This window comes from Tachypleus tridentatus, chromosome 11, assembly GCF_004210375.1.
Source record: "Tachypleus tridentatus isolate NWPU-2018 chromosome 11, ASM421037v1, whole genome shotgun sequence".
Lineage (NCBI taxonomy): Eukaryota > Metazoa > Arthropoda > Merostomata > Xiphosura > Limulidae > Tachypleus > Tachypleus tridentatus.
The window spans coordinates 5,083,787-5,108,174 of record NC_134835.1 but is presented as its reverse complement, the minus strand read 5'-3'; the positions used below and the strand labels follow the sequence as shown (position 1 = coordinate 5,108,174).

The 24,388-nt window shown below is 34.6% G+C and overlaps 1 protein-coding gene across 3 annotated transcripts in view; it reads left to right on the top strand.

Annotated features, from left to right (window-relative positions):
* The window catches only part of LOC143231630 (septin-7-like), a 68,288-nt gene that overhangs the window by 28,626 nt on the left and 15,274 nt on the right, over positions 1–24,388 (top strand). For 2 of the 3 annotated variants that reach the window (XM_076466168.1, XM_076466167.1), the window contains exons 2-6: positions 1,625–1,889; positions 14,555–14,661; positions 18,397–18,497; positions 22,155–22,286; positions 22,546–22,663. In XM_076466168.1, coding sequence (XP_076322283.1) covers positions 1,625–1,889; positions 14,555–14,661; positions 18,397–18,497; positions 22,155–22,286; positions 22,546–22,663 — 723 coding nt within the window. Of the gene's footprint in view, positions 1–1,624; positions 1,890–14,087; positions 14,134–14,554; positions 14,662–18,396; positions 18,498–22,154; positions 22,287–22,545; positions 22,664–24,388 lie in introns of those variants that run through there. The other variant, XM_076466169.1, reaches the window with a different exon arrangement.

Here is a 24,388-nt window from a genome sequence, read left to right as displayed (position 1 = left end):
TTAATGGATCTTCAACAAATTTGGTATGAAGGTTTGTTGGGTCCATGCAGATATACGTGGAAATTAATCCCGAATTTACTTTCATCCAGTGGACAGATACTCCAAGTAGTAAATAAATACACCTGTTGGTGTTGATGAACATAAACTATAAGTAATAATTAGTCTAGCTTCAACTAGTGGCCTGGCATGCCCATTTGGTTAAGGTACTCGGCTCGTAATTTTAGGATTGCGGGTTCGAATCCTCGTCACACCAGACATCCGTGAGGGCGTTATATAGTGACAGTCAATCCCACTATTTGTTGGTAAAAGAGTAGCCCAGGAATTCGGTGTTGGTTGTGATGACTAGTCTTCTCTCTAGTCTTCCATTGCCAAATTAGGGACGACTAGCGCAGGTAGCGCTTATGTAGCTTTGCGCCAAATTCGGAAACAAACAAACGAAACCAACTCGTGTACGATAATTGATTTGTTGAGTCGAGATGTACTTAATGATCCCAAGAAGAAATCCATTTGAAGTTTCTAAGATCGTGCAAACACACGAGTTCTACCTATGAGCCAGTACGCCCAAGTTTTTCTTAAACCAATAAAATGCGAAGTAAATCTATGTACCTATCCTCTTTCAAACACTATGTAAATAGATTTGTTTGACTTGCATTTGTTTCACAAGATATATATGATTTTGCTGAAGTCCCTAAAATATATAGTATGTGATAAAAGACAAACTGAAGTTTTAAAAGAAGTCAACCTTTCACTTTTTTCAGCCCAGTGTCTCGGGTAATTACACTGGTAGAATTAAGATATCGAGTTATAAAGTATTTGTTGAGAAATTTCTCCTCGTATTACATCCAAAATAAATCAGTACTGTTATATTATCCTTAAAGTAGTCCCGTCTGTCTACAATAACTTTGCCCTCCTCGCACTTTTAGGATTTTGGAATCGCCACTGGTCGTATGTAATACTGCATCCACTGTGTCCAGTTATCGAGGGTAAAGAAAATATAAGATACCTTGTGTCCAGTTTGTTAGTGAGATGTTAAAACTTCAGACTATGGATTTAGTTAGTGAGACAGTGATAATAGTATTTATTAAGGTGTGTCCAATATTGAAATAAAATCTTTATTAATGTAGGAATATAAAGATTGTTGATGTGGAATTTTCTTGCCAACATATTAACTAGGGTCCTACAACCACTGAAATAATTTTCTTTTATGCGAATAACTATGGTCCTATTGAGTGTTAATTTTCATATCTTATAGATCAGAGTTGCTAGTTGTTTTTTGTTAAACAGTTGTACTTGCTTTGCTTGATTTAATGTTAACTAATGTAATCTCCATCCTTTGTATGAAGGTTCTTCCCATTTGAATAGTGTTTTAAAACTGATCGCATTATAATTTTAACTTATCTGTGGAGCTGTGCGATTTTCGAAGTCGTGGTATTCAGGGCAAGTGGTCATAGCTGGAAAGCAAAACGGTTCTTAGACCACTTGTTTATTTAGAAGAATAAGATGTATCATATTATAAACTCAAATTAGATGTTTTATACTAACATTTGAGTTAAGTATTTTGTAATGCAATTGAAATGTTGCCAAACTTTGGTAGACCAACAACAATATCGATATATAATTTCAGTTGTCAACTAAGCGGGAGAACTTTCACCCTAATGAAGGTACCAGTGTCACTACATCAACGTATGATGTACCTACAAGTGCCAGCACACCATACTACTCTTCTGAGCCATCGAATTCTATAAAAGACAGTTTCTTGAATAAAGAGAAAGAGAAAGAAACGGTATGTTTAAAGGACATGGAAGGCTACGTTGGGTTTGCCAACCTTCCTAATCAAGTGTACAGAAAGGCTGTCAAACGTGGATTTGACTTCTCTCTCATGGTAGTAGGTAAGTTAATCAACTTTCTTAAGTGTACGGAGAAGATGGATGAAACAATCCAATAAGGTCGCAATCCTTGTATGTTTTCTTGTTTGGCATGTCTGTTAAATGTATTTTGGTAGCTTGAAGTTACTGAATGATTGGTTAGTATTCTATGGCTCAGTTTCTCTTGTTACATGTGGGTATGTGAACAAACAAATATCTTGTTTTGGGAGTGAGTTGTTGTTGCCGACAAAGGTTACTGTTTCATTGATATTGGTGAGGTATCAGCCAGTGCTTTTGTCAACAATATACCTTACCGTTTGTTGAACAGAAAGAGTTCTTAATGATAATGTTTCACATCATTAAATTTAGAACACTCGAGTATTAACTATTTTTGTTACTACAACAATGGTATTAACGTCTCGTAGATACTGTCGAAGCATGGTATAATTCATTATATTTTATCCCAGCTGGTATCATGGTATAATTCATTATATTTTATCCCAGCTGGTATCATGGTATAATTCATTATATTTTATCCCAGCTGGTATCATGAGCTCTGGACTTAATGAAATGAGCCGTCGACAGCGAAAATGACGAATGCAATGTGGCTGAAATACTGTTGTTATACACTTTTCTAACTGCTGAAAATCAGTAAATGGGGTGTAATAGGAATGTAGTGTTAAAAATGTATTAGGCCTAACATAATTTTTATGACAAATGTAATGCACTTTGTTTATTACTTCTGTTTCCATGTTACGACTTCGACAACTAAACGTAAGAGAGCAAATAATGAGAAATGGATAAAAAGAATCGTATTTTGATACCTAGGTAATTTTTAATGGGATTTAAGAAAATTCATATTTAAACATCGCAGTAGTTCATTTAAAAAATAAACTTTCAAACGTGTAAAAGTAAACTGAAATATCCGATGCTGTTTATAATATCGGGTTTATAGAGAAACCAAAACATCGGTTATACTGAATGATAATATGGACAGTGAAGTTGGACGCACGGAGTTTCTTTTGAGATTCATCCACACCTCACTGCTCAAACCATACATGAGACTGTGTGCCACTTGCTTCCTGATACTTTCTTCGAGGTCCTGGCGTTCCTTAGATAGTGTTGCTTATTTCTGACACTATGAGCATGAGTTCTTTTGAAGACACTGAAATAGAAGACCACAGCGTGATGTTGGATTCAAGCCAAAGTGGACTCTATGAATGAGTGATTGTTAGATAAGCCTTAACATTTAGCAACTAAATACAGAAGTTTTGAAATGTTCAATTATTTGTTTTGTTGCCTATTGTCTAAGCTTTTTCATTCATCTATTTCGTTAACCGAAAAATGAATAAACGTGGCGTTTCGGACAGCATTTCGGGAAAAAGGTAACCTGAATGAGTAATTGTAAAACAATGTTTCCTGATATGCATGTTATCAAGACACGCTCTAGTGTTTCTCGTGACCTTTTGTAACTCGTACTGTGGTCATCCAAATTACATATTTTCAATGGATCTGAACTATTGGAGTCTTACTTCACAAACCAGATTTCAAGGCAAAACATTAAGAAATACGCGAGGTATAAAACGTAGAATTTTGACTGACGTTTTTCTCTTTGTATCCAAAGTTTGAAAAATCTATTTGATAGAAAAACATACTTAACTTGATACATCGATAAATTTTTTAAACCTGCAATTAGATGTCAAATTTGGTCTAAATATAAGGTACATATGCAAAGTTCTTCTATTAAAAAACAACACTCAATTGACCAAAATTGTTGCGCATGCCTACATAAGTCTTGTGAGCTATTACTCTTAACTTTTTACTATAGCTTCATCTAAGATTTAAAGTGGACCGTTTTAATATTTCGTCATTCGGATTAAAGGTTGCTGATTCAGATCAACAAAACCATAGGGTGAAAGCACGTGCAGGTACATAAGTGTTAGCTAGGTCAACAAACTAATTATCACTTTTCAAAATAATCGTACAGGAGGACTATTATTATTCACTATTTACACTTCCAACTTTAAGCACAAAGTTTCTAAATTGTATGAAATTCTTTTAATTAAAGAACGTTTAGCGTTACGTGATATTACTTGAAGCAATTGCGTAAATAATGATACTTGATACAGCCGTACCCAGTGCATGCGGGTGATAACAAGGAAATATTAATCTAGTTTCCATGAAGTTACTACGAAGGAGGTTAATAACACTGTTTTACAACGAAAAAAAATACTACCACCATATATTTTTAAAGAGTCTGGCTGGTTCTATAAAGTAAAGGTCTGTTTCAAATAAAAAGGTTGCAATCCTAAATCTAATGTCAGTTACTGTCGAGTGTCACTTTTCCACAGGTTGGGATTTGTTGGTGTGTATTGACAAAATGTCATGATATTTAATCAAAATCTAAAGCTCCTCAGGTGTGAAAAGACGTTGCGGCCAAGAAATAGTGTGCCACTTAAAGAAATGACATTTTCTACACTTATAACACTGACAATAATTTTACGTCAAATATCATTCATGATTTAGCTTGGTGGCGCATTTTCTTTCACCCACCATTATGCCCGATGGTGAACAAACAATGCGACCTGGCTGACTAACGACTAAATGTTTTCTGTAAAATTCATGTTAAACTTATAAGCGTGACTACCCGTTTAGTCGCCAGTTTTGTTTTCATTCCTTTAAATCGCACATTAAGTCGTTTTTTGCCATCACTTTTTTTCTGCCCCCTAAGGTGTTTCTGTTGCAGTAGAACTTGTAATGTTCTAAGTCACGTTTAAACTGAATAGTCCGATCTTATCTTATCACAATAGTTTGTTCATCAGGATTTACTGCTTAAAGGTTTGTGATTTTTCTGTTTCATAACATTTCCATTAAGTCTGACTTTGACAATCATATTTCAATTTGCTGCTCTATCTATTTATCGAAAACTGACTTCATGAAGTTTATTCCTCAATAAATTATATAAACAAAATATTAAATCTGAACATTTCAATAACTACAAGAGTGCATGAAAGTTTGTAGAATTTCCAGCGCAAAAGGAACGTTCTGAAGCATACATCAGGGTTTTACTGTTGTGAGAGTATTACTATTGTAATAGTTTACATCTATAAGGGAAACTAAACCATATTTTATTTACTTTATCCACGTGTTAGAAAAGAATAATGATCTCTACATATACATGCCAAGGATAATATTGTACACAAATAATTGAACATTGTACGTAACTAGTTCTAACATAGATGTTGGATATCCAACACTGCTTGTTTTAAGTTAAATAATAGGGTGTTACTTGATTTATACTGTGCGACTGTTAAAGTATTGTTAGAAGCGATAGTTATGACAAGTTTGCATACATATCTGTTTGTTTATTGCGTAGGTTCAATTGTTGTGGAATATATGTTGCGTTACTTCAAACTACTAAATCTTTTAAGTGTGAGTTGTTACATGATAACGTCTCTTAGTTTGTAAAAAGCTTTAGGGGTATTCCTGTGACGTATGTAATAGGTCTGAATGATGTTCCGGGATTACAGAGTAATGCTGTTTTACTAGAAACAACAACACGTGGTATCCATTTCAAGTTATCTGGAACTTACAAATACATTCTCGGATAAGTTTCTATGACGCATAACATGGATGACGTAATGACGTGCCTTATGAGTTCAAATGTTAATTGAAGACACAGATGTGTTCTGTTTGTCATACAAGCAAGAAAAGCGTTGGATATTTCATTTGAAGCATTACACACTAATAACTACTTGTTTAACATTGTGACCTATAAACGCATCATAACTGCTGTATTCTTAAGTTGGTTTTACAAGCTAGAATTTCAGTATATAGCACTGTGTGTGTTTTGGAAATGTTAATAAACGTGGTACTTGTAGTGGAAGGAACGGCCTTGTTATTCAGACATAATAACCATTGACTGTATGACTAAATTTTCACTTCTGTTCGATTCTCATGATATATTAGTATAAATGAAACGATCTCACGCCAGCATTTGTGTCAACGTTTAATATTAGCCCTAGGCCTAGCATGGCCTAGCGCGTTAAGGCGTGCGCTTCGTAATCTGAGGGTCGCGGGTTCGCGCCCGAGTCGCGCCAAACATGCTCGCCCTCCCAGCCGTGGGGGCGTTATAATGTTCGGTCAATCCCACTATTCGTTGGTAAAAGAGTAGCCCAAGAGTTGGCGGTGGGTGGTGATGACTAGCTGCCTTCCCTCTAGTCTTACACTGCTAAATTAGGGACGGCTAGCACAGATAGCCCTCGAGTAGCTTTGTGCGAAATTCAAAAAAAAAAAAAAAGCCCACTTTTACTTGGAGTTTAAACGTATAGGTGTTGATGTGCTTAGACTTGGTACTTAAGAGATGCATAGTCATCTGTTTTTACTGAATTGTTGAGATAATTAAAATAAGAAACTGACGAAGCCCGTTTTATTTTGTTGTTTTTCTGGAGGGGGAAACTAAACTGAAATAAACGCATGAAATTTGCTTACGAAAGTTGCCACAGAGATTTAACAAGTATAGCGACAACACACCCAACTTAAAGAAATAGCACCATATCACTAGCAGTTTCACTTGTGACTTTCGAGGCACATTTTGTTGCAACGTTTAAGATACCGCTCTATCAGAAAGTACAATAAAAAAAAAATCATTTGAGCGCGAAAAACTCCTATAAAAACCGGATAACATTACCGCATGTAAAACAAAATTAAAATAAGTCTGTTTCAAAATAAGTTTCTATTTTTGCGCGGTGTAAATATGACCGAAGTTAAAAGACAAGGACCATGTGAAAAACATAAATGCATAAAGAAAGGAAGTTGTGAAATGTATTAACACTGTGATCCCTCAACTGTGTGTACAGTGAAACGTCGAAATGTGTTTACACTGTTATTTCCCCAGCTATGTGTGTACCATTCATAATAATGCATTTTTAAGTGTAATTATCGATTAGTTATTCCAGTTAGTATAAAACTAATCATAAGAGAAGGAAAGATGGCGATAATGATAATATACTAGTGTATAAAAACTGATGGTACAACATTTTGTCTTTGATCGAATAACCCTAAGAGCTAAACGAGCAAATTTATTCTCTGAATTCGTCAAAACATGGATTTTAATGAGAAGTTATCGTTTGTTACAACTCGAATGACGTGAAACTGCCAGACTTGAACACTGACGTGCACCATTTGCTCCTATGTGTACCGATAAAACTTATTCCCATAGAGACATGTTATTTTTATAGTTGAATGAGATCTTCTTGATGGCCACTTCACAACATCGATGGTTCTTTTAAAGTAGTTTATAATAATCCTAAAATTGCAACATTATAGTTCTTTAATGAGGATTGCCTCCTAATATATTGTCGAACATTAAATCTACCTTTTGTGAATCCGCGATAAAACTCGCATCTCTTTCATAACTGAACCAGCCCTAATGTTGGATGGAATATTATCACTCATCAATTCTATTGACCACGAACTCTTCGGGTTACGGACAGGAGCCTTTATTCTGTTGTGAATAGCATATTCAGCCATTGTTATAACTTTGACGTTTGAGTGCCATTCTTTGACTGACTGCTTTATTTACACCTAATTTCATCATTTACATTTAATTTGTATCGCTTTTTAATACATTGTTTAAAATAAGTTATTCAAAATTTCTTTTTGAATTTCAGGGGGTATGTCCCCCTGCCCGTCCAGCTCATGACTCTTCTCAACCATAGGCCGGTCTCGTGAAGTATTTTGTTAGTAATATTGACCCTGTCCTGTTATAACAGGGGTTCCCAACCGGTGGGTCGCGACCCCCCAGGGGTCGCGAAGCCTTGGCAGGGGAGCCGCGTAGCCTTGTTAGAAGTAGCTTGGGATAACATTAATTTTATTTCATCAATTACATTTTCATGCTCTTACATTTTTTTGTTTCGGTGCAAAGCAAAACGTGTGCTACGTTAGTTCAATGTTATTGGGTGATATTATGGGTGTATGTATGCGCTCCTGTGAGTGAATGTGCCTGTGTATGTGTCTGCAACTGTATGTATGTGTATACTAGTGAGTAGCGAGTATGTGAGTGCACGCGCATGTGCGTATGCTTGTGTGTCTCTTTAGCTGTGATTAAGTGTGTGTGTGTGTGCTCGCTGTCGACACGTGAGTCACATGTCCGTTGCTGATTAGTGGATGACGAATCGCGCGACTGGCCACGCTCCCTTCCCTCCCAATACTTACCCCATCATTACTCTACCTGCACCCCCCACAAGTAGTCAGTGTAAAATCTACAGTTGCCAAAGCGTTCATTATTCAACATTTTTATTTTATTTTAACAAGGAGATAAGTAAGCAGTAGAGGTGAGTTGTGTCCATGGCTAAACGGCGCAGATACTCAGAATGCTACCTCAACATTGGCTTCAACACTGTGCTCGCCAACGACGGCATCGAGAAACCACAGTGAGTTTTGTGCCATGCTGTCCTGAGTGCAGAGTCAATTAAACCATCAAAACTCAAGCGTCATCTCGAGACGAAACATCCAGAACACGCAAAGAAGGGTTTGTATTTCTTCAAACGGCATGAACGGTGTCTTAAAACCCAAAGAATCGATAGAAATGAGTCGTTTCAGCAGCAAAGTGCAGCCGTAGTGGAAGCTTCATATGAGATTGCATTCGAAATTGCTAAACAAAAAAATTCTCACACGATTGGAGAAACACTTCTTAAACCCTGCATGATGAAAGCAGTAAATCTTATTCTTGGAGAAGCCAGTGCAAAGAAGATGCAGCAAGTATCCCTGTCAAATAATACTATACAGAGGCGCATTTCTAAAATGTCTATGGATGTGAATGAACAGGTTTTGACTGAAATCAAAGGTTCCCCTTTGTTCTCCTTTCAGCTCGACGAGTCAACAGATGTAAGTTCATGTCCTCAGTTGCTTGTCTTCGTGAGATACATTAATTCAGGTGACATCAAAGACGAATTCTTATTCTGCAGTGCACTTGAAACCACAACAAAAGCTGATGATGTCATGGAAAAAGTTTCAACTTTTTTCAAGACGAAGATCTTCAATGGGAAAACGTGTGTGGGGTTTGTACGGATGGGGCACCGGCTATGCTGGGATCGAAATCAGGATTCCAGTCGAGAGTGAAGAAGCTAGCACCTCAAGCAAAGGACATCCACTGCATTATTCACCGATATGCTCTCGCCAGTAAGACTCTCCCTGCCTCTCTGCAGGAAGTGCTTGAATCTGTAATCAAAATTATAAATTATGTGAAGACTCAAGCACTCAACACTCGCCTATTCAAAGAACTATGCAAAGACATGAATGCTGACCACGAAGTCCTTCTCTTCTACACAGCAATACGTTGGTTGTCGAAAGGAAACGTTATCGTGTCTTTGAAATGAAAGATGAAATAAAGCTATTCCTGGAGACTCAAGAAAGGAAAGATCTTGTAGCTCACTTCGAAGATGAAGCATGGAATAAAAGGGTTGCGTACCTAGCCGACATTTTTGACCAGCTGAACAAGCTCAATTTGAAGCTTCAAGGAAGGAAACACATGTTCTCCTTTTTCAAGGTAGTCTTCGAGCCTTTGTTTCCAAACTGCAGAACTGGCGTCGGAAAACCAATCTTGGAAACATCGTTGTGTTTGAAAAACTTTGTGGAGTGACGGATGAGTCTCAGATCCAACTGGATCAGTTCCTCAAGGATGAGATTACCGAACATCTTCAGTCTCTAGAAAAGGAAGTCGAGCGTTACTTCCCTGAGCTATCACAGGAACAGGAGGCCCTGGTAAGGAACCCATTTTGTACTGAACTTGATGTATCCAGCATCCCAGATGATATCCAAGATGAATTTCTGGATCTAAGGAACGACTCTTCAGCTCGTGATTTCTTCAAGGTGAAATCCGTGACTCAGTTCTGGTGCGCTATGTATCAGTCATACTCCAAAGTCAGCATGATAGCTTTACGTTTTTTCCATTTGCTTCTACCTACTTGTGTGAGGCAGGATTTTCCATTCTTGTCAATATAAAAACAAAGAATAGGAACAGATTGGATGTTGGAGATGACATGAGACTGGCTCTAACAAATGCTCGGCCACGAATTTCAAAGCTTGCTGCTGAAATGCAACATCAGGCATCTCACTAGCTGGGTTGTATAGCTGTTCAAACCTATGTTAATATTATTTTAAGAAATATATGTTCTTTTTGTGAATTCAGGTTGGACCAATGTGATTTAATTTGCTAATAAATAATTACAGAATTTTAAAAATTTTTTAGATGTTTCTTTCCCTCTCCTTCACAGAAAATAAAAGAAAAATTAAGCTGCTGATAGTAAGCCCTATGTAGGGGGTCACATGGGTTTCAAACTTTTAGGTAAGGGATCGCGAGTGCCAAAAGGTTGGGAACCCCTGTGTTATAAAGTCCATATTTATGTCGTGCACAATGGACTAGCAGTTCAGACAGCAGTGTTGTGTACGTAGCGTTCATTATGTTGTGTAGTTGACTACCAATGTATTTCAGAATGGTTGGTATGAATATTAACAATTTGGTTTTGTTAACCTGAATATGACCGAGGAAGGTCGAAACATTGTTCTCTGCTTCATTAGTAAGAGTTAATACTGATACCAGCAGTTGTGAGATAATTAATTTTTGATGATGAGAAACCCACTTGAAATAATTTGACTACCAGTTTTTCATATTCGACTGTCTTTTGACAGTCTGTATTTCATTTCATGAAGAAAAACTGGTCACCTTGAGAGGACATTATTGTTATATAGAACAATAACCAAAATTTAGAGCGATCAACAAGGGTGTCCCATTTCATCTCGACTCTATTTCTTTCAAGAGTTGTCATATTGTAGAAAATGTGACAAAACAACATTGTGTTATTTCAACAAGACGAGTAAGACGTGTCCGTAGCTAGTATGTTTTGTTTGTTTGTTTTTTTTAATTTCGCGCAAAGCTACACGAGGGCTATCTGCACTAGTCGTCCCTACTTTAGCAGTGTTAGACTAGAGGTAAGGCAGCTAGTCGTCATCACCCACCGCCAACTCTTGGGGTGCTCTTTTACCAACGAATAGTGGGATTGACCGTAGCATTATAACATACCCACGGCTGAAAAGGCGAGCATGTTTGGTCTGACGGGGATTACGAGTTGAACGCCTTAACCCGCCTAGCCATGCCGGGCCGCGAGCTAGTAATAAGTATTTATTGGATCTACAGTCTTATATGCACCTTTTTATAAAATACGTATTGATTTAATTGATGTATATGGTACATAAAGTTTATCCATTTAATTTGTCTATGTAGTTTCTACGCAATGTAAACCAATTAGGCGATTTGAAACTTTGTGATGCTATTACAATGAACTTTTTGAAGTAGAGGGAGGTCCTTGCTGTTGTCAAAGGTTTATCATAACAAGGGACCAGTATCGTATATACATACAGACTTAAAGTAGTACAACGCTAAAATAATTATACAATAAATAATTTTATTAAAACATAAACCATCCCTAAAAGAAACTACGTTTCGGTGTTCTTATGTCATCATCTTCAGAAGTAAAAGTTTGGTCAAGTTATAAACTCTACACGATTATTTGCATTTCTTTAGCGCCACCTAGGTATGAAACACCCAGACTGTACAAAACATTTACTTGATCCAAAATTTCGAATTTTTACACGTAAGTCAATATGACCACATACACAAGGAATTTTGTAAATTCCACATTTATCAACTTCTATTTGATCTTTCTATAGCGTGAAAAATATTAGTTTAAAGCACGCAGAGAATGTTACACTACATGTATTTATTTAGTTATTTTTTGTCCCCTACTATTGTTGACAAACCTGGAACATATGGCACTCAAATCCCCAGGCTATTAACTTTATCATTTCCCTTTAACTTTTCATTTTTAATTTGTCTTTTTTTTTTTTTTGTACAATCAATAATTTCGGGATTTTATCATTTATTTGTAGCTGTATGTTCCATTAACTCCTAATCTCAATCTTGAGTGCAAATCTTTTAAATTTCTAAGTTAAAATGTGGAAATGGCGGATAATGTTTGTGTCCTTGGGTGACACAATTTATTGTGGTGGTGGTGGAACAGTCTCAGAAAACGGTTTTCGCTCAACAGACGTCGAGAGATTACCTTTATCTCGTTTAACGGTTATGTCTCGGATGTTTAAATTTTAAACGAATCCCTTCCCTCACAGTGGAACAATAGTATTTCTGTGGACTTGCAATATTAGAAACGTGTTTGGATACCAGGAGTGAGCGGAACAAGACACATCATTGTGTTTCTTTTATACTTCAAATCAAATGAATTTTCAACGCTGTATTTGAGAATTAGGTGAAAACAAGTATTTCTGACAAATAAATATTGGATGGAACGATGAACTCCTCATTTTTATCCAAAATTGAAGAGAAGGAGGTACAATTTTTTGGATCCTAGGTAGTGCGATAAACTTTAGAAAATACACTTGAGGAAACGAGTTCTTTTTTTTTCAGTATCAGAATAACCGGTATTTCGTTTTTACTGCAGTTTTTGACTTGTTATTAACCAAGGTGGTGAAATCCCTTTATATTTCTTCGTAAGAATCATCTTCTATTAATTCTATAGTCTTTTACTCAAGAACTCTCTTATCCAAAAATTACAATTTGACCTTCTTTATCTGCCTTAATAATTACAGCTAATATTTAACGTCCTTAAACTGTTATACATCGCCGTTATTTAAATTTAGTTTTATCTGTCTGGTTCAATAATTCCTTGGTTACTTCTGTTCTAACAGTTTATCGCTAATTACATGTTTCTGTTCACACAATAAAATCCTCTTTCACTGTAAAATTTAAGCCTATATTTAAAGCTTCCAATTGTTTACATGAAACTTTCTCATTCGATGAATTAAGAACTTCTTAGGGTTCAACAGTAATTAACTATAGTTATCCTTTTAAGGCTGGATTTTCATTGTCAGATTTACATTCTAAAGTTTCCTCTTTTTTTTTCTTTGATCAGGCTATTCAATTGATTCTTCCATTCACCGTATTAATTATCAACTTTTCACTACTTGTGGAACAGCATGAATTCATTTTATCCTACAATACTTTTCCAGTGCCCTTGATAAATTTTAAATGCATGTCATACAGTTTAGCTTTTATTAATGCAATTTCTCGTTTATTTTCTTTAATCGTAATGCTACCAATGTTCCATTAGTTCGCTGAATAATTTTTACTTTATCTCTATTAGATTGGATCTTACCTTAATACTTTTCCTTCTGGAAATTCTGGCGTAAGAACATCGAAACATATCATTATAGAGCAGGTTCCTGTTTTAATAAATTATTTATTGTATAATTATCAAAACATTGTACTTCTTTTGTGTGTGTGTGTGTGTGTGTGTGTGTGTGTAGCCATACTTTGCTTATGAGAGAGATTATAGCTATCTGGCTGGTAAAGCATGGGCCAAGAAAATAGTATCAAAACCTCTTTTTTTTGTTTTTTTAATTTATCACATTTTGAAAGGATTAGCCACTGATAAAACTCGATTCAAGCCTATAATATATAATTTGATCAAATTTCAGAGTAAACACGAAATAGGAATGGATGGAATGATGGCCTCAGTCATTCTGAGATTGCATTATGTCGGAAACCACGAAGTGTTGTAATGTTATCCTGCCCATTCCTGCCTTGTTTATTTACTTTTTGATGCTCTCATTAATACTTCCATATTTTGTATTTAATTTTTTTATTCACATTTGTCTTGTAGCTTTTTTGGGTACTTAAATGTCAAATGTTTGTAATGTAGATCTGTCGTTCTCGTAACTTTTCTTGGTGCTAATTTCAAAACGTTCGAGGAAAGCCCTGTCAAACTTCAGCAGTGACAGCGTTCGTTCTCATGTATGACACTCGTATGACTGCTATGATAGTATTGGTTTGTCCAAGATCCAACACAGAACAATCCAGTCATATGTATTGACCTGAAAATTTTGCTTTTAGATGTTAAAACATAGCTAAAACATAAACCTACTGAGAATTCGTAGCCCTTTTTTTTTTTTAACTTGTACAGCTATAGGCATAAGCAATTATGCACGCGCACGTGATATGATGACTGAGTTATCACTTAGCAACTAGCAGAGCGTGCGCATAATCATAGAATAGCTAGAAGCAGTGTTGTAAAATGATTGTAATGAATTATCACCAAAGTTGTATGTAGAACAAAGAGAAAACCTTTTAATTCAGTCATGTGCATTTAGATTTGTACAAAATGAATGCAAGAGAGAGCTAAGCCTTTCCAACAACGTTAGTCAGACTGAAGAATTTGTGATTTTGTGATTTGTTTTTTTATTATTATTCTTAGTCTAACTTTCCCAAGTGCTTTGGTCGCTTGTTACTCTGCAGTTGGTTTCTGTACTACTCAGTGTGTAAAGTAATTAAACTTGTTTATAAAATAAATCGAAATATTCAAGAAATTGGAATTGTTTTAAGTAATATCACGATAGTTTTATCAAAGTGAAATTAACTTGACAAAACGCAAAAAATTTTGAAAGAATGAGTATGACGTAAATTAATGCTTATTTATTTATTGGTTAAGTGACGGTTGCAGCAGAATGATTTTGTCTCTCATATTTTGTACGTTATTAAAGTAATATTCTTAGAATTGCACGCTTGTTTTTACGTTATTAACCGTTTGCTTATTTGGATGTTCTACTTATTGTTCCAGGTGAGTCAGGTCTGGGAAAGTCTACTCTCATCAATTCCATGTTTCTTACGGATATCTACTCTAACGACTATCCAGGCCCTTCCCAAAGGATGAGAAAAACAACTCGAGTAAGGCGAGGGAGTTCGGTCGAGCCTCTTATTACTGTAATATGAAAGTATAATATTGCTATAAAGTTCATGCGAACGTTCAGAACTTGGCTTTTATTGGTGGAATAATTACCCCGAGGTGTTCACAAACTGAATACATAATTACGACACTGCTTTCAACACTGAAACTGTATATTAGTTATGGGCAAACCATTCCAAAACAGTGGAATATGCCAGCATGATATATCAGTAGTACATGTATACGTATGTGATAGCCAATGGTCGAAATAACTAATATACTATTGTTGTACAGACTTGTTTAAATTAAGTAATATCTACTCTACATATAGATAGTACAGCACGTTATTATAATGAAACATTAATGTTAACTCTAGCTCCCCGTGCAGTGTTACAACAGAGTGATGATTTGTTGATGTTTGTCGATTTTATGTGGACAGTCATGCAATTGTTTCAGCTATATACTTAGTCATGCAAAATCGTTTCCAGATTTAATTTCATAGCATCTTTTTTCTCTCACGAACAGGCTGGAGAAGCATGTGTATTTCTGTTTTATCACAAATTTTAGATTTATTGGCATATTTTTTAGTCACGTTTATTGTGAGTATTAGAAATCAATTTTGCAGAAATCTGTTTTTGTTTTTTAATTGTATCATGAACTAAAGAATAGAAGAAGAAACGATAACGTGTTTGGTGGGATTCACGGGTGGTCAGAGATCTTTTACCCATTTTCTCGCGTTAGAAATAAAATAGGCTAATAAATTAGGTTTACAACGATGGATTGTAACTAGTCATTTCAGGAGCAGTGCCACAGAAAAGTAATGTAAGTAATGTTCAAGGCAACTTGTCAAGAAATTTGTAAACAGTTTTTACTGAAAATCTCCGTTTTAAAATGATTTTATTTAACGTTAGTTAAATTTACAACTTTAGTTCTGCAATTCGTGTCGTCAGATCTAAGTTCGTCAGGGGAAATTGGCATGCTAATCGCTTCCCGCCATCAAAATCTTTGTGTGTTGGACAAATTGACTTCCTTTTTATAAGTGTGCTTGCCCATTATGTCATAGAAAGGAACTTCTGAGTTTTGTGTGCGGATGGTAAATGGTGTCTACAGAATCTGTGAGTATTTACATTGATTCCATACCGCTTTGGCGGAAGTCAGAATATCGTTTTTACATTATAACTTTTCTTTTTTTGATACCTTCAGATGTTTTTAGTTGCTCTTTTCTCACGACAGTAGTTTGTTATAGCTGAAACATATTCATATAAAAATAACGTAGCATCCTATTCGGAGAAGTTAAGCTTCAATGTGAACTATCTAGAACATTTTCCAGGTATTTTATTGTACTACATATCTTGCGTGTGTTAAAAAAAAAAAAAAAAGACACACGAAGAAACTGTTTGTTTTAATGTACTTTTCCTTGAATGTTTTAAAGTAAGAGTTACTAAAAGTTCTATCCCATGTAAAAATATCGACTCTCTTTATATTATTATTGCTGGTAGTTTAACATTAAACCAGAATTACCGTATTTTACGCCTTGTAAGACGCACTTTTTTTAAAACATCTTCAAATCCCCATGCATCTTTCAAGACAAAAGTCATAGGTTAGGACAAGAGGTTCGCTTAGGGTCTACTGAAAACGACCTCTCATACAGATTACAATCTCATTACTTACCAATTACAAATATTTTAAATAGCATAAAACAATTGTAACTCATATTGGCTATATACTGTGAAGAATACTATGTATTTGGCTGTATTTACTCAGTTGACTGGAAAAAAAAAAAGAGTCAAGGCTGCATCAAGTTATTAGTTGCCGAGTCAAAATATTTTTTTCTTAGAATTTTCTTTCCAAAGTTATGGTGCGTCTTCCACGATGTAGCGTCTTATAAGGCGTAAAATACGGTACTTGTCGGCTTCTTTACAAAATTCTCACGAGGCGAAATACTTTTTATAAAGTTGCTTAAGTGGAATAAATGTCCAAGTTTTTCAGTATTATTCAAAGAGATTAAATAGCAGTAAAACTATTGTAATTAGTTAGTTTCTATACATAAACGTGTCTGATCTAAAAAGGTAAAAATGAATGTAATATTTCATCTTATGAAGGAGGGAAAGGTTTGTGAACCACGTACAAACAGTGCTAAAAGTGAGTAATCTACGTCTTATTAAAGCAAGTTCTACATATGGTAATACAAAAATCGGGTTTTGTAGCTGTCTCATGACATTTTATTGAAAAAGCGACCTCTACAAGAACTTCAAGTATAGTATGTGATCATAACAATAAATATTTTTAATACCGGAATTAGTTTTGTAGTTAAGAATAAATAGTGAAACACGTTGAAAGAATATTTTAACAGTCATTAATGTTGATTAATTGGTACATAACGGAATTACACAAAATATAATTAAAATAAATGTTATTTCTTAGAGGTGAATAACTCAAGAATATTGTTTCGCTAATTGGGAAGAATCCCGACAACCAGCATTACAGAGAGTTGTAACACTAATTTATTCAGTTACCTTAAATAAGGTATTTTGTGTATTTAGTTAATTATGTTGGTGTGCATTCACGGATGGAAATAAGTTAAATTATATTAGAGATTCTCCAGATATCTAGTGTAACTAACCTTGAGAAAAAATATTGGAATGCATTTATTGTAAACCCATTTTCAGTTTGTCACAAAAACATATTCCGATAGATCTGATAGCTTACAAATAACCTAACGAAACAAACTTACTTCTTACTGCGTGTGGAATTTTATCATTCTAATTTAATATTAACTTCTGATCGATAAAGAGACACCTGCTCAGAGCAAAACAAAAACTTTATACTGAGTATAACTAATTAAGTATAATTTCTTACATCTTGCTTATAAAGGCTAGAATGTATGTTTTTCATCTAATTAGTTAAAAATAAAATAGTTTACGTCTATTATTATCGGAACAAGAATCTTGTATGGAAGTAAGTTTCGACCTTTCACATGTCATTGTCAGTTGAACTTTTTTTTGTGAGAGTAGAGTTGCCAGATTGATTTCATACGAAATTTCCAAATATCTTTCCGGAAAAGGCCAAATTATAATTCAATTCTACATGTACATTTTTCTTTTACCTAAATAATACTTTTTTCAATAGTTGACAGACGTAAGTAATTAGTCCCAAACACATGGAGCATGTGAACGTTAAAGACATTTTGAACGATTAACGTACGACTATGACGCACATAGTTGGTAAGGAAAATTGAAACACAATTCAACTACAATGCGATGCAGTTCAATAAATAGAATATACTTGTGTATAACGAAATTTTGCTGTTATCGTATGCTTATTCATTTATTTTTAACTTTTAAAGTAAAAAGTAAGGCTAAATAGGTTTGGCCTACGTGCAAACATTTCAAGGACAACAAGCTTCCAAAAAGACCCAGTTAGGCCTGAAAAGGTCAAACTTGGCAGTTCTGTTTGAAACGATTTATTTCATAGCTAGTTAGTTCCAAGTTTCTTGAAGGTATGTGATGTCAGTAAAGGGTTCAGTTTATAGTAATCTGAAATGTTGAAGTTTGACAATTTGTGAACCAACAAACTTTCTACAGTTCTTTTTTGACATAATTTCTTGTTTTATGTATTATTTTATTTGTAAACTTTATTTTATGTTGCTCTACATGTATTGTGCATTTACTTCTTATCAAAATATGCTTTAAACTAGTTTTATGTTGTGTTACTAAAATGTATTTTTGTCTTGACAGGTAGAAACACACTCAGTCTTCCTTCGAGAAAATGGTGTGAATTTAACTCTTACTGTAGTAGACACACCAGGTTTTGGAGATGCAGTTGACAATAGTGAATGGTTGGTTTATATCTTCAGTTTTTGTATATTTCAAACTATACTTGAATATATTACCAAGCGATTAGTGTTTTAAGAGAAGTACCCACTAATACATAGTTAAAATACATCTTGAGCGTTCTGAGACTCCATTGACTGTCTCACAAAGTCCATTACAGCTGGAGTTGTGTGGGGGTGAGCTGCCTATTGCAGATGATACTGCACACCTCTTGGATCACTTATAAGGTAAATTGGGTTCCTCTATCACTCAAGACTTTTAAAAAGCCTACTCTGCAGAACAATTCCAGGAAGGTCTCTGCTACTCTGTCTCTTATCTTTGGCCAGTGATACAGTTTCCAGCTAACCTGTCATATAGTGAACTATATCAGCATGTGCTGTTTGCCCTTCTCATATACAGGCACTAGTGGTTTGATTTTAAATCAACAGCACTGTACTGAATGGATCTATTATAATAGTTATCTCACCCAGTGGCACCTTGACAACCTTTTCTTTAGATATTATCCTTTGGCAAATCTCCCATGACCTGCTGAAACTAATCTCATTTCCTATCCCTTCTGGCCAATGAAAGTTGCTTGTTATTTTCTCATATTTGCTCCTAGGTATCTTACCTCCATTGACTCATAAGCCAACTTTTATGTCTCAAGACCAGTATTCTGTTTGGTACTGTGATCTGCTTATCTTCTCCAGTGTAATTTCCTTGATAGTTCTTGTACAGCACTCCCTTTTAGTCCTTTATTCTGTAAATTTTTCTCCTTATTTTTCTTCTGCTCAACTTTTTTCTTGGCACTGTCCCAAAGTTTCTGGAGTGAAGGATTTTTCTTCAGTGCTTCCTTCAGTTCCCATAAACCTCAATTTAGAGTGCCACTGTTCAAGACTTGTAGAGGCTTTGTTTTGCTTGCATTTCCTTGGTTATTATGGTGACTATAGATGCCTCATCAGTCTTCTTTGTGATTTTTTTTCTCAATACTTCTACGGCTTGATACGTTACCCACTCAGAAAGCCACAGATGGGTACCTTCATACACATACCTTCAAGGTTTCCCACATATGGGAGTGCACATCTTTATTCTTGCTATGAGATAACTGTCCCATCAGTAAACACAAACAGATTTACCTTGCCTGTCATCATATGGTCATCTGATATTAAACTGGTTCTCACTGCTGCTCCCAGTGTCTTGTAGAACTTTCACTTTCTAGTCCCTCAATGTAGCCTTCACCTACTGGCATGTTGAAATTTGTTAGCATCTCTGTTTTTCTCACATGGTTTGATCATCACTGGTGTTGACCCATTTGTTAACTTTAGCTGATTATTGCTGTACAATTTAATCATGGTGATAACACTTTCTTCTTGTGGTAAATTTGTGCAGTTGTCCTCTAGCTAAGCATCTGAGGTGACAGTCACTCTTTCTTTTTCTTTCCAGTACCATCTTTGTAGATAGCTCCAGCTGCTTTGTTGAGATTTATGCTGTTCGTGACAGATTTACACTCACTTATGATGTGCTTCATTTAGTAACAAACATAGTATCTCTTCTCTCTTTTTGTATGTTGACTCGTCATATTTGGCATCATTCTGCTTTTGGTCAACAAACACTAGTTTTGATTTTGGTTATTCTTGGAATTTCCAGTTATGCTCCCTCCATTGGCTTCCTAATACCATTATTTTAACTTTGTCATCTTGTCCATGTCTTTGGATGGTCTCTTTTTCAGGAACATTGACATGCCAGTAAAGTATGTGGTCATGAACTGTTCATATATTAGTAGATCCTTGGTCATATCAATTCACCTTGTGAAGTATTGTTGTCAATGTGCCACAAACTGAAGTACAGTTTCTTTAAAATCAGGTTTGACTTCTCTGAACTTCCAGTGAAACTTTCCTTAGTAAATTCATAGCATTCAGCAAGGCTACATTTAACTTGTCATAGTTCATAGCATACACTTTTAGGATTTTTTCTGTGAGAATAAGTCTTGAACAGACTGCTCAGTTACCTTTCTCCTGGTTTCAACTTTGGGCAAACCTCTTGTACCTTATCAAGATAAGTATCCATGTTGTCTTTCTGTTCATCCTGTTATGGAAGCTAGGCCCAGCTGGTTCTCCATCTTTCTGTTAGGTTAGCTTGGTTATCTCAGTTTGTAGTCTTATTATCTTTTGTTTCCAGTCTTTTGTTCCTCTCCTTTTCTCTGCTGAAGCACTTCTTTTTTGTTATTGTTTAACAAATTCTTAGAGATCACCATCATTAAGCACAAGTTGTTCACCCCTCTCTCTTCACTTATCAAAGTCAGTCAGCACGGTTGTATAGTGTAATTGTAACCTCTACAGCATTTTTGCTTACAATATAGCTGTATGCATATAGTCCTTTTTATCTCATTAATTTGTGTTGTTTAACCACTTTTTACTTCTATAGGTCATGGCTGGCTCACCACTGTCAAGTTTTATGTATGAGCTGGATTCTTTACAATAAACAAACAGTACCCAGTCCATTTGTTCTAAAATAATATATTAAAATTACTCAAATGTATATAGAACTGTTCTTTACATTATTTTTATCAAAGTTGTATCCAGAGTTTTAGGTAATTATTTTTTCTTTAAAGTCCACAGAGGTTGGATCAAGTAATTTAGAATATAGTTGCAACCTACTGTTCTTCTCAATTCTGTTATCACCATATAGTTTGTTATAATTTTACTTTTTAGTACTAAATGTGTAGTGGTGATTTTTAAAGTCACAATCACTCAGTCTAGATTTATCTATCAAACTAAATTTTTGATGCATATTTATACTTTGGCAGTGGTCTTGAATGTTTCACACACTATTAAATATTATGATTCAATAATACTCAAAATGATGATAAACATGATGCAATAATATAACAATTGCCAATTCACAATAATTGAACTATTCAATGTATAAGTAAACAGTTATGTCTCATCAGTATATTCACACCATATAAACTGTCTAAATTATGATGCTTTTGTTCAACTTGGACTGAAACAGTTGTGTATTTCTAAAAATTAACATTGCCATAAATGCAAGTTTTATAACTCAACAGAAGGTAACAACAGTTTAATAATATAAGTTGCATGTTTTATTTAATTGGTACTTGAAACTGTCTCTGTATGGTGGACCTACGTATTCACAAAAGCAATGGTGAATGTCATGCTACTTCTAACTCTTTGGTTAAACTTGGATCCTATAAACCGATATACCCTATATTCCAATGTGTACTTAATGACTCTTGTACTGGAGCAAAACTATGGTTGTAGTAAATGTGTGTGAAATGTACAGTTGGGCAACAATGCTCACGATTGCTTAACTCAGACAAGAATAAAAAGGTTAAAAGGTAAAATATAAATCTTTAAAGTGAGAAAGCAACTTGTATATTTAAATTTATGTATGAAAATTGTAGAAACAAACATGGTAAGGAATTCAAAGAATATGCGATGAATGTCTGTTTTATATAACAAATTATTTTACATAATGAGCTTATTTCTGTAAGTTTGATGATGAAAAACTTAAGGTTAAAACTATTTCTTCTGGTGATTTATTAGTTCTTTATGGTTTTATATATATATTTTCTAACCAACCATACTATCATTTAAAAATAATGGAATGCTAGGTTTTTTGTTTTGCCCTTTCTAAAGTTTTAACATCTTTATTCTATACAGTTGGCAGCCTATCGTAGACTTCATAGATACCAAATATGAGGATTTCTTGAAAGCAGAAACTCAAATCCATCGTACCACAATAGCAGATTTACGGGTTCACTGTTGTTTGTACTTCATCAGTCCTGGACATGGGTAGATTTTTTTTGCTTATTCTCTAAGGAATTCTTCATGAGGCAAAAAGTATTTTAATGTTCTATCAATTGAAAGAAATGAATGCATTATTATAGTTTTCTGTAGCATAAGAAAATCTAAATTATCAAAATGATATACATTTTATTTTTAATGATGAAATGAATTTCAAAAATAAGGCATTTGATTATTATTTTGTGCTAAAATCATGTTTAATAGGTTTTGTTAAACAAAATAGGTTAGTGTCGTCTTTTCCTTTTAGTTTGAAGCCTTTAGATATAGAGTTCATGAGAAGATTGCATGAGAAGGTGAACATCATTCCTATCGTTGCTAAAGCAGACACAATGACCTCAGAGGAATGTAATCAGTTTAAAAAAACGGCAAGTATTTTAGATTTTTAATATTTATAAGCCTTTATTTGTGTTAATTGGAAAGTAAAATACTTAATTAATTAATTTAAAGTCTATTAAAGTTTTAATTTGAAACAATTTTTAGAGGATATGGATTTGTGAGCTAAGAAACCATAAATAGCTGATAAACTTAGAACTGAAGAATTACTTTATTTAAGGATATTTACCTCAGGGGAAAACATTTTCTTGAAACAAGATCAAACAGTGTAATGGCATTAATTCTTAACTGGTTATAAAAAAAAAACAAAAAAAAAAAAAAAGTTCCTGGGTGAGATAATATTTTCCCAATGGTTCTGATGGAGGTTCATATTGGATATGGGAGTTGCTTGCTACTATCTTTTGTCAGTAGTTAAATAGTGAGAAGGTACCAGTGGATTTGAAATGGGCTAATGTAACTCCTCTTTTCAAGGGAAGGGTTAAAACTGTCCAAGTAATTAGTATTACATCAGTTGTAGGAAAGTTTTGGAAATTGTGTTAAAAATTCTTTGCAAAGTCATTTAATAAAGTTTTGAGTTATTGGATAGTCAACACAGCTTCACTAATCAATTAGTATTCTTTGAAAAGGTTACAGCTTGTGTAATGAGGGTAAGAGTATAGATTTGGTGTATCTGGATTTTCAGAAAACATTTGACAAAGTGCCACATAAAAGGCTTTAAAAAACAAATTAAAAAGTATATAAGTTTGGGGTTAAATTAGCAAATTGGGTAAAAGAGTGGCTGGATGGAAGAAAGCAGATGGTTACTACAAATGGAGTCAGATTAATGTCACAAGTGGGGTACTTCAGTGCTTGGTTTTAGGACCTTTGCTCTTTTTTATTTATATCAATGACATAGATGAAGGAATAATCAATAAATTATTTAAATTCGCTAGCTGTGAAAAGGGTGCTGCTGTGGGTTATCATAATTTAGATAAGAATAACTTTAACAGTGTTATAAAAGAAAGGGATCTTGATGTAATAGTTGATCAGTCTCTTAAAGCCATTCAAGCAATGTGTTGTTGCTACTATGGCAAACAGGAGTTTTAGGTTGTACTTACAAAAATATTTAATATGCATTTAAAAAAGTTATAATTTTATTGTACATATCACTAGTTAGGCCACATTTTGAATATTTTGCTTAGTCTTGGGCTCCTTAGTATAAACATTGAAGTTTTGAAAAGGGTTGCTCAAATGTTGCCCGGGATGGAGGGGTTATAATATAAGGAGAGATTAGGATCTCTGGAAATATTTTTTCTCTTTAAAAAAAGAAGTTAGAGGGGATCTGGTTGAGGTGTTTAAGTTGATAAAGGAATTGATTGTGTTGATGTATCGTTTTTTTGTTTTTTTTTCATTGTTAATGATGAGAATAGTAAGACTAGAAAGACAAATATAAATTTTGGCAATGCAGGAGTTATTTTCAGATAAACACTTTCTATTTTTGTAACAAAGTAGCTGGCCTTTGGAATGGGTTGCCTTCTGATGTTGTACAAGCAGTAAATACAAGCGAGTTCAAGAAAAAACTCAAGTGTAAGAATGATAAGGGATGGCTTTAAGGCTTTAAACACAAATTATTTATTAATAGTTTAGAGTGTGGAACAGGCAAGATGTGTCGCATGTTATCACAAAGTGTTATGTGCCATTATGAACTGCTACAACAGACATGAACTTCATACAAAATATTCGTGTACTTCAGTGCTAGAAGAAGTACCAAATTTTGA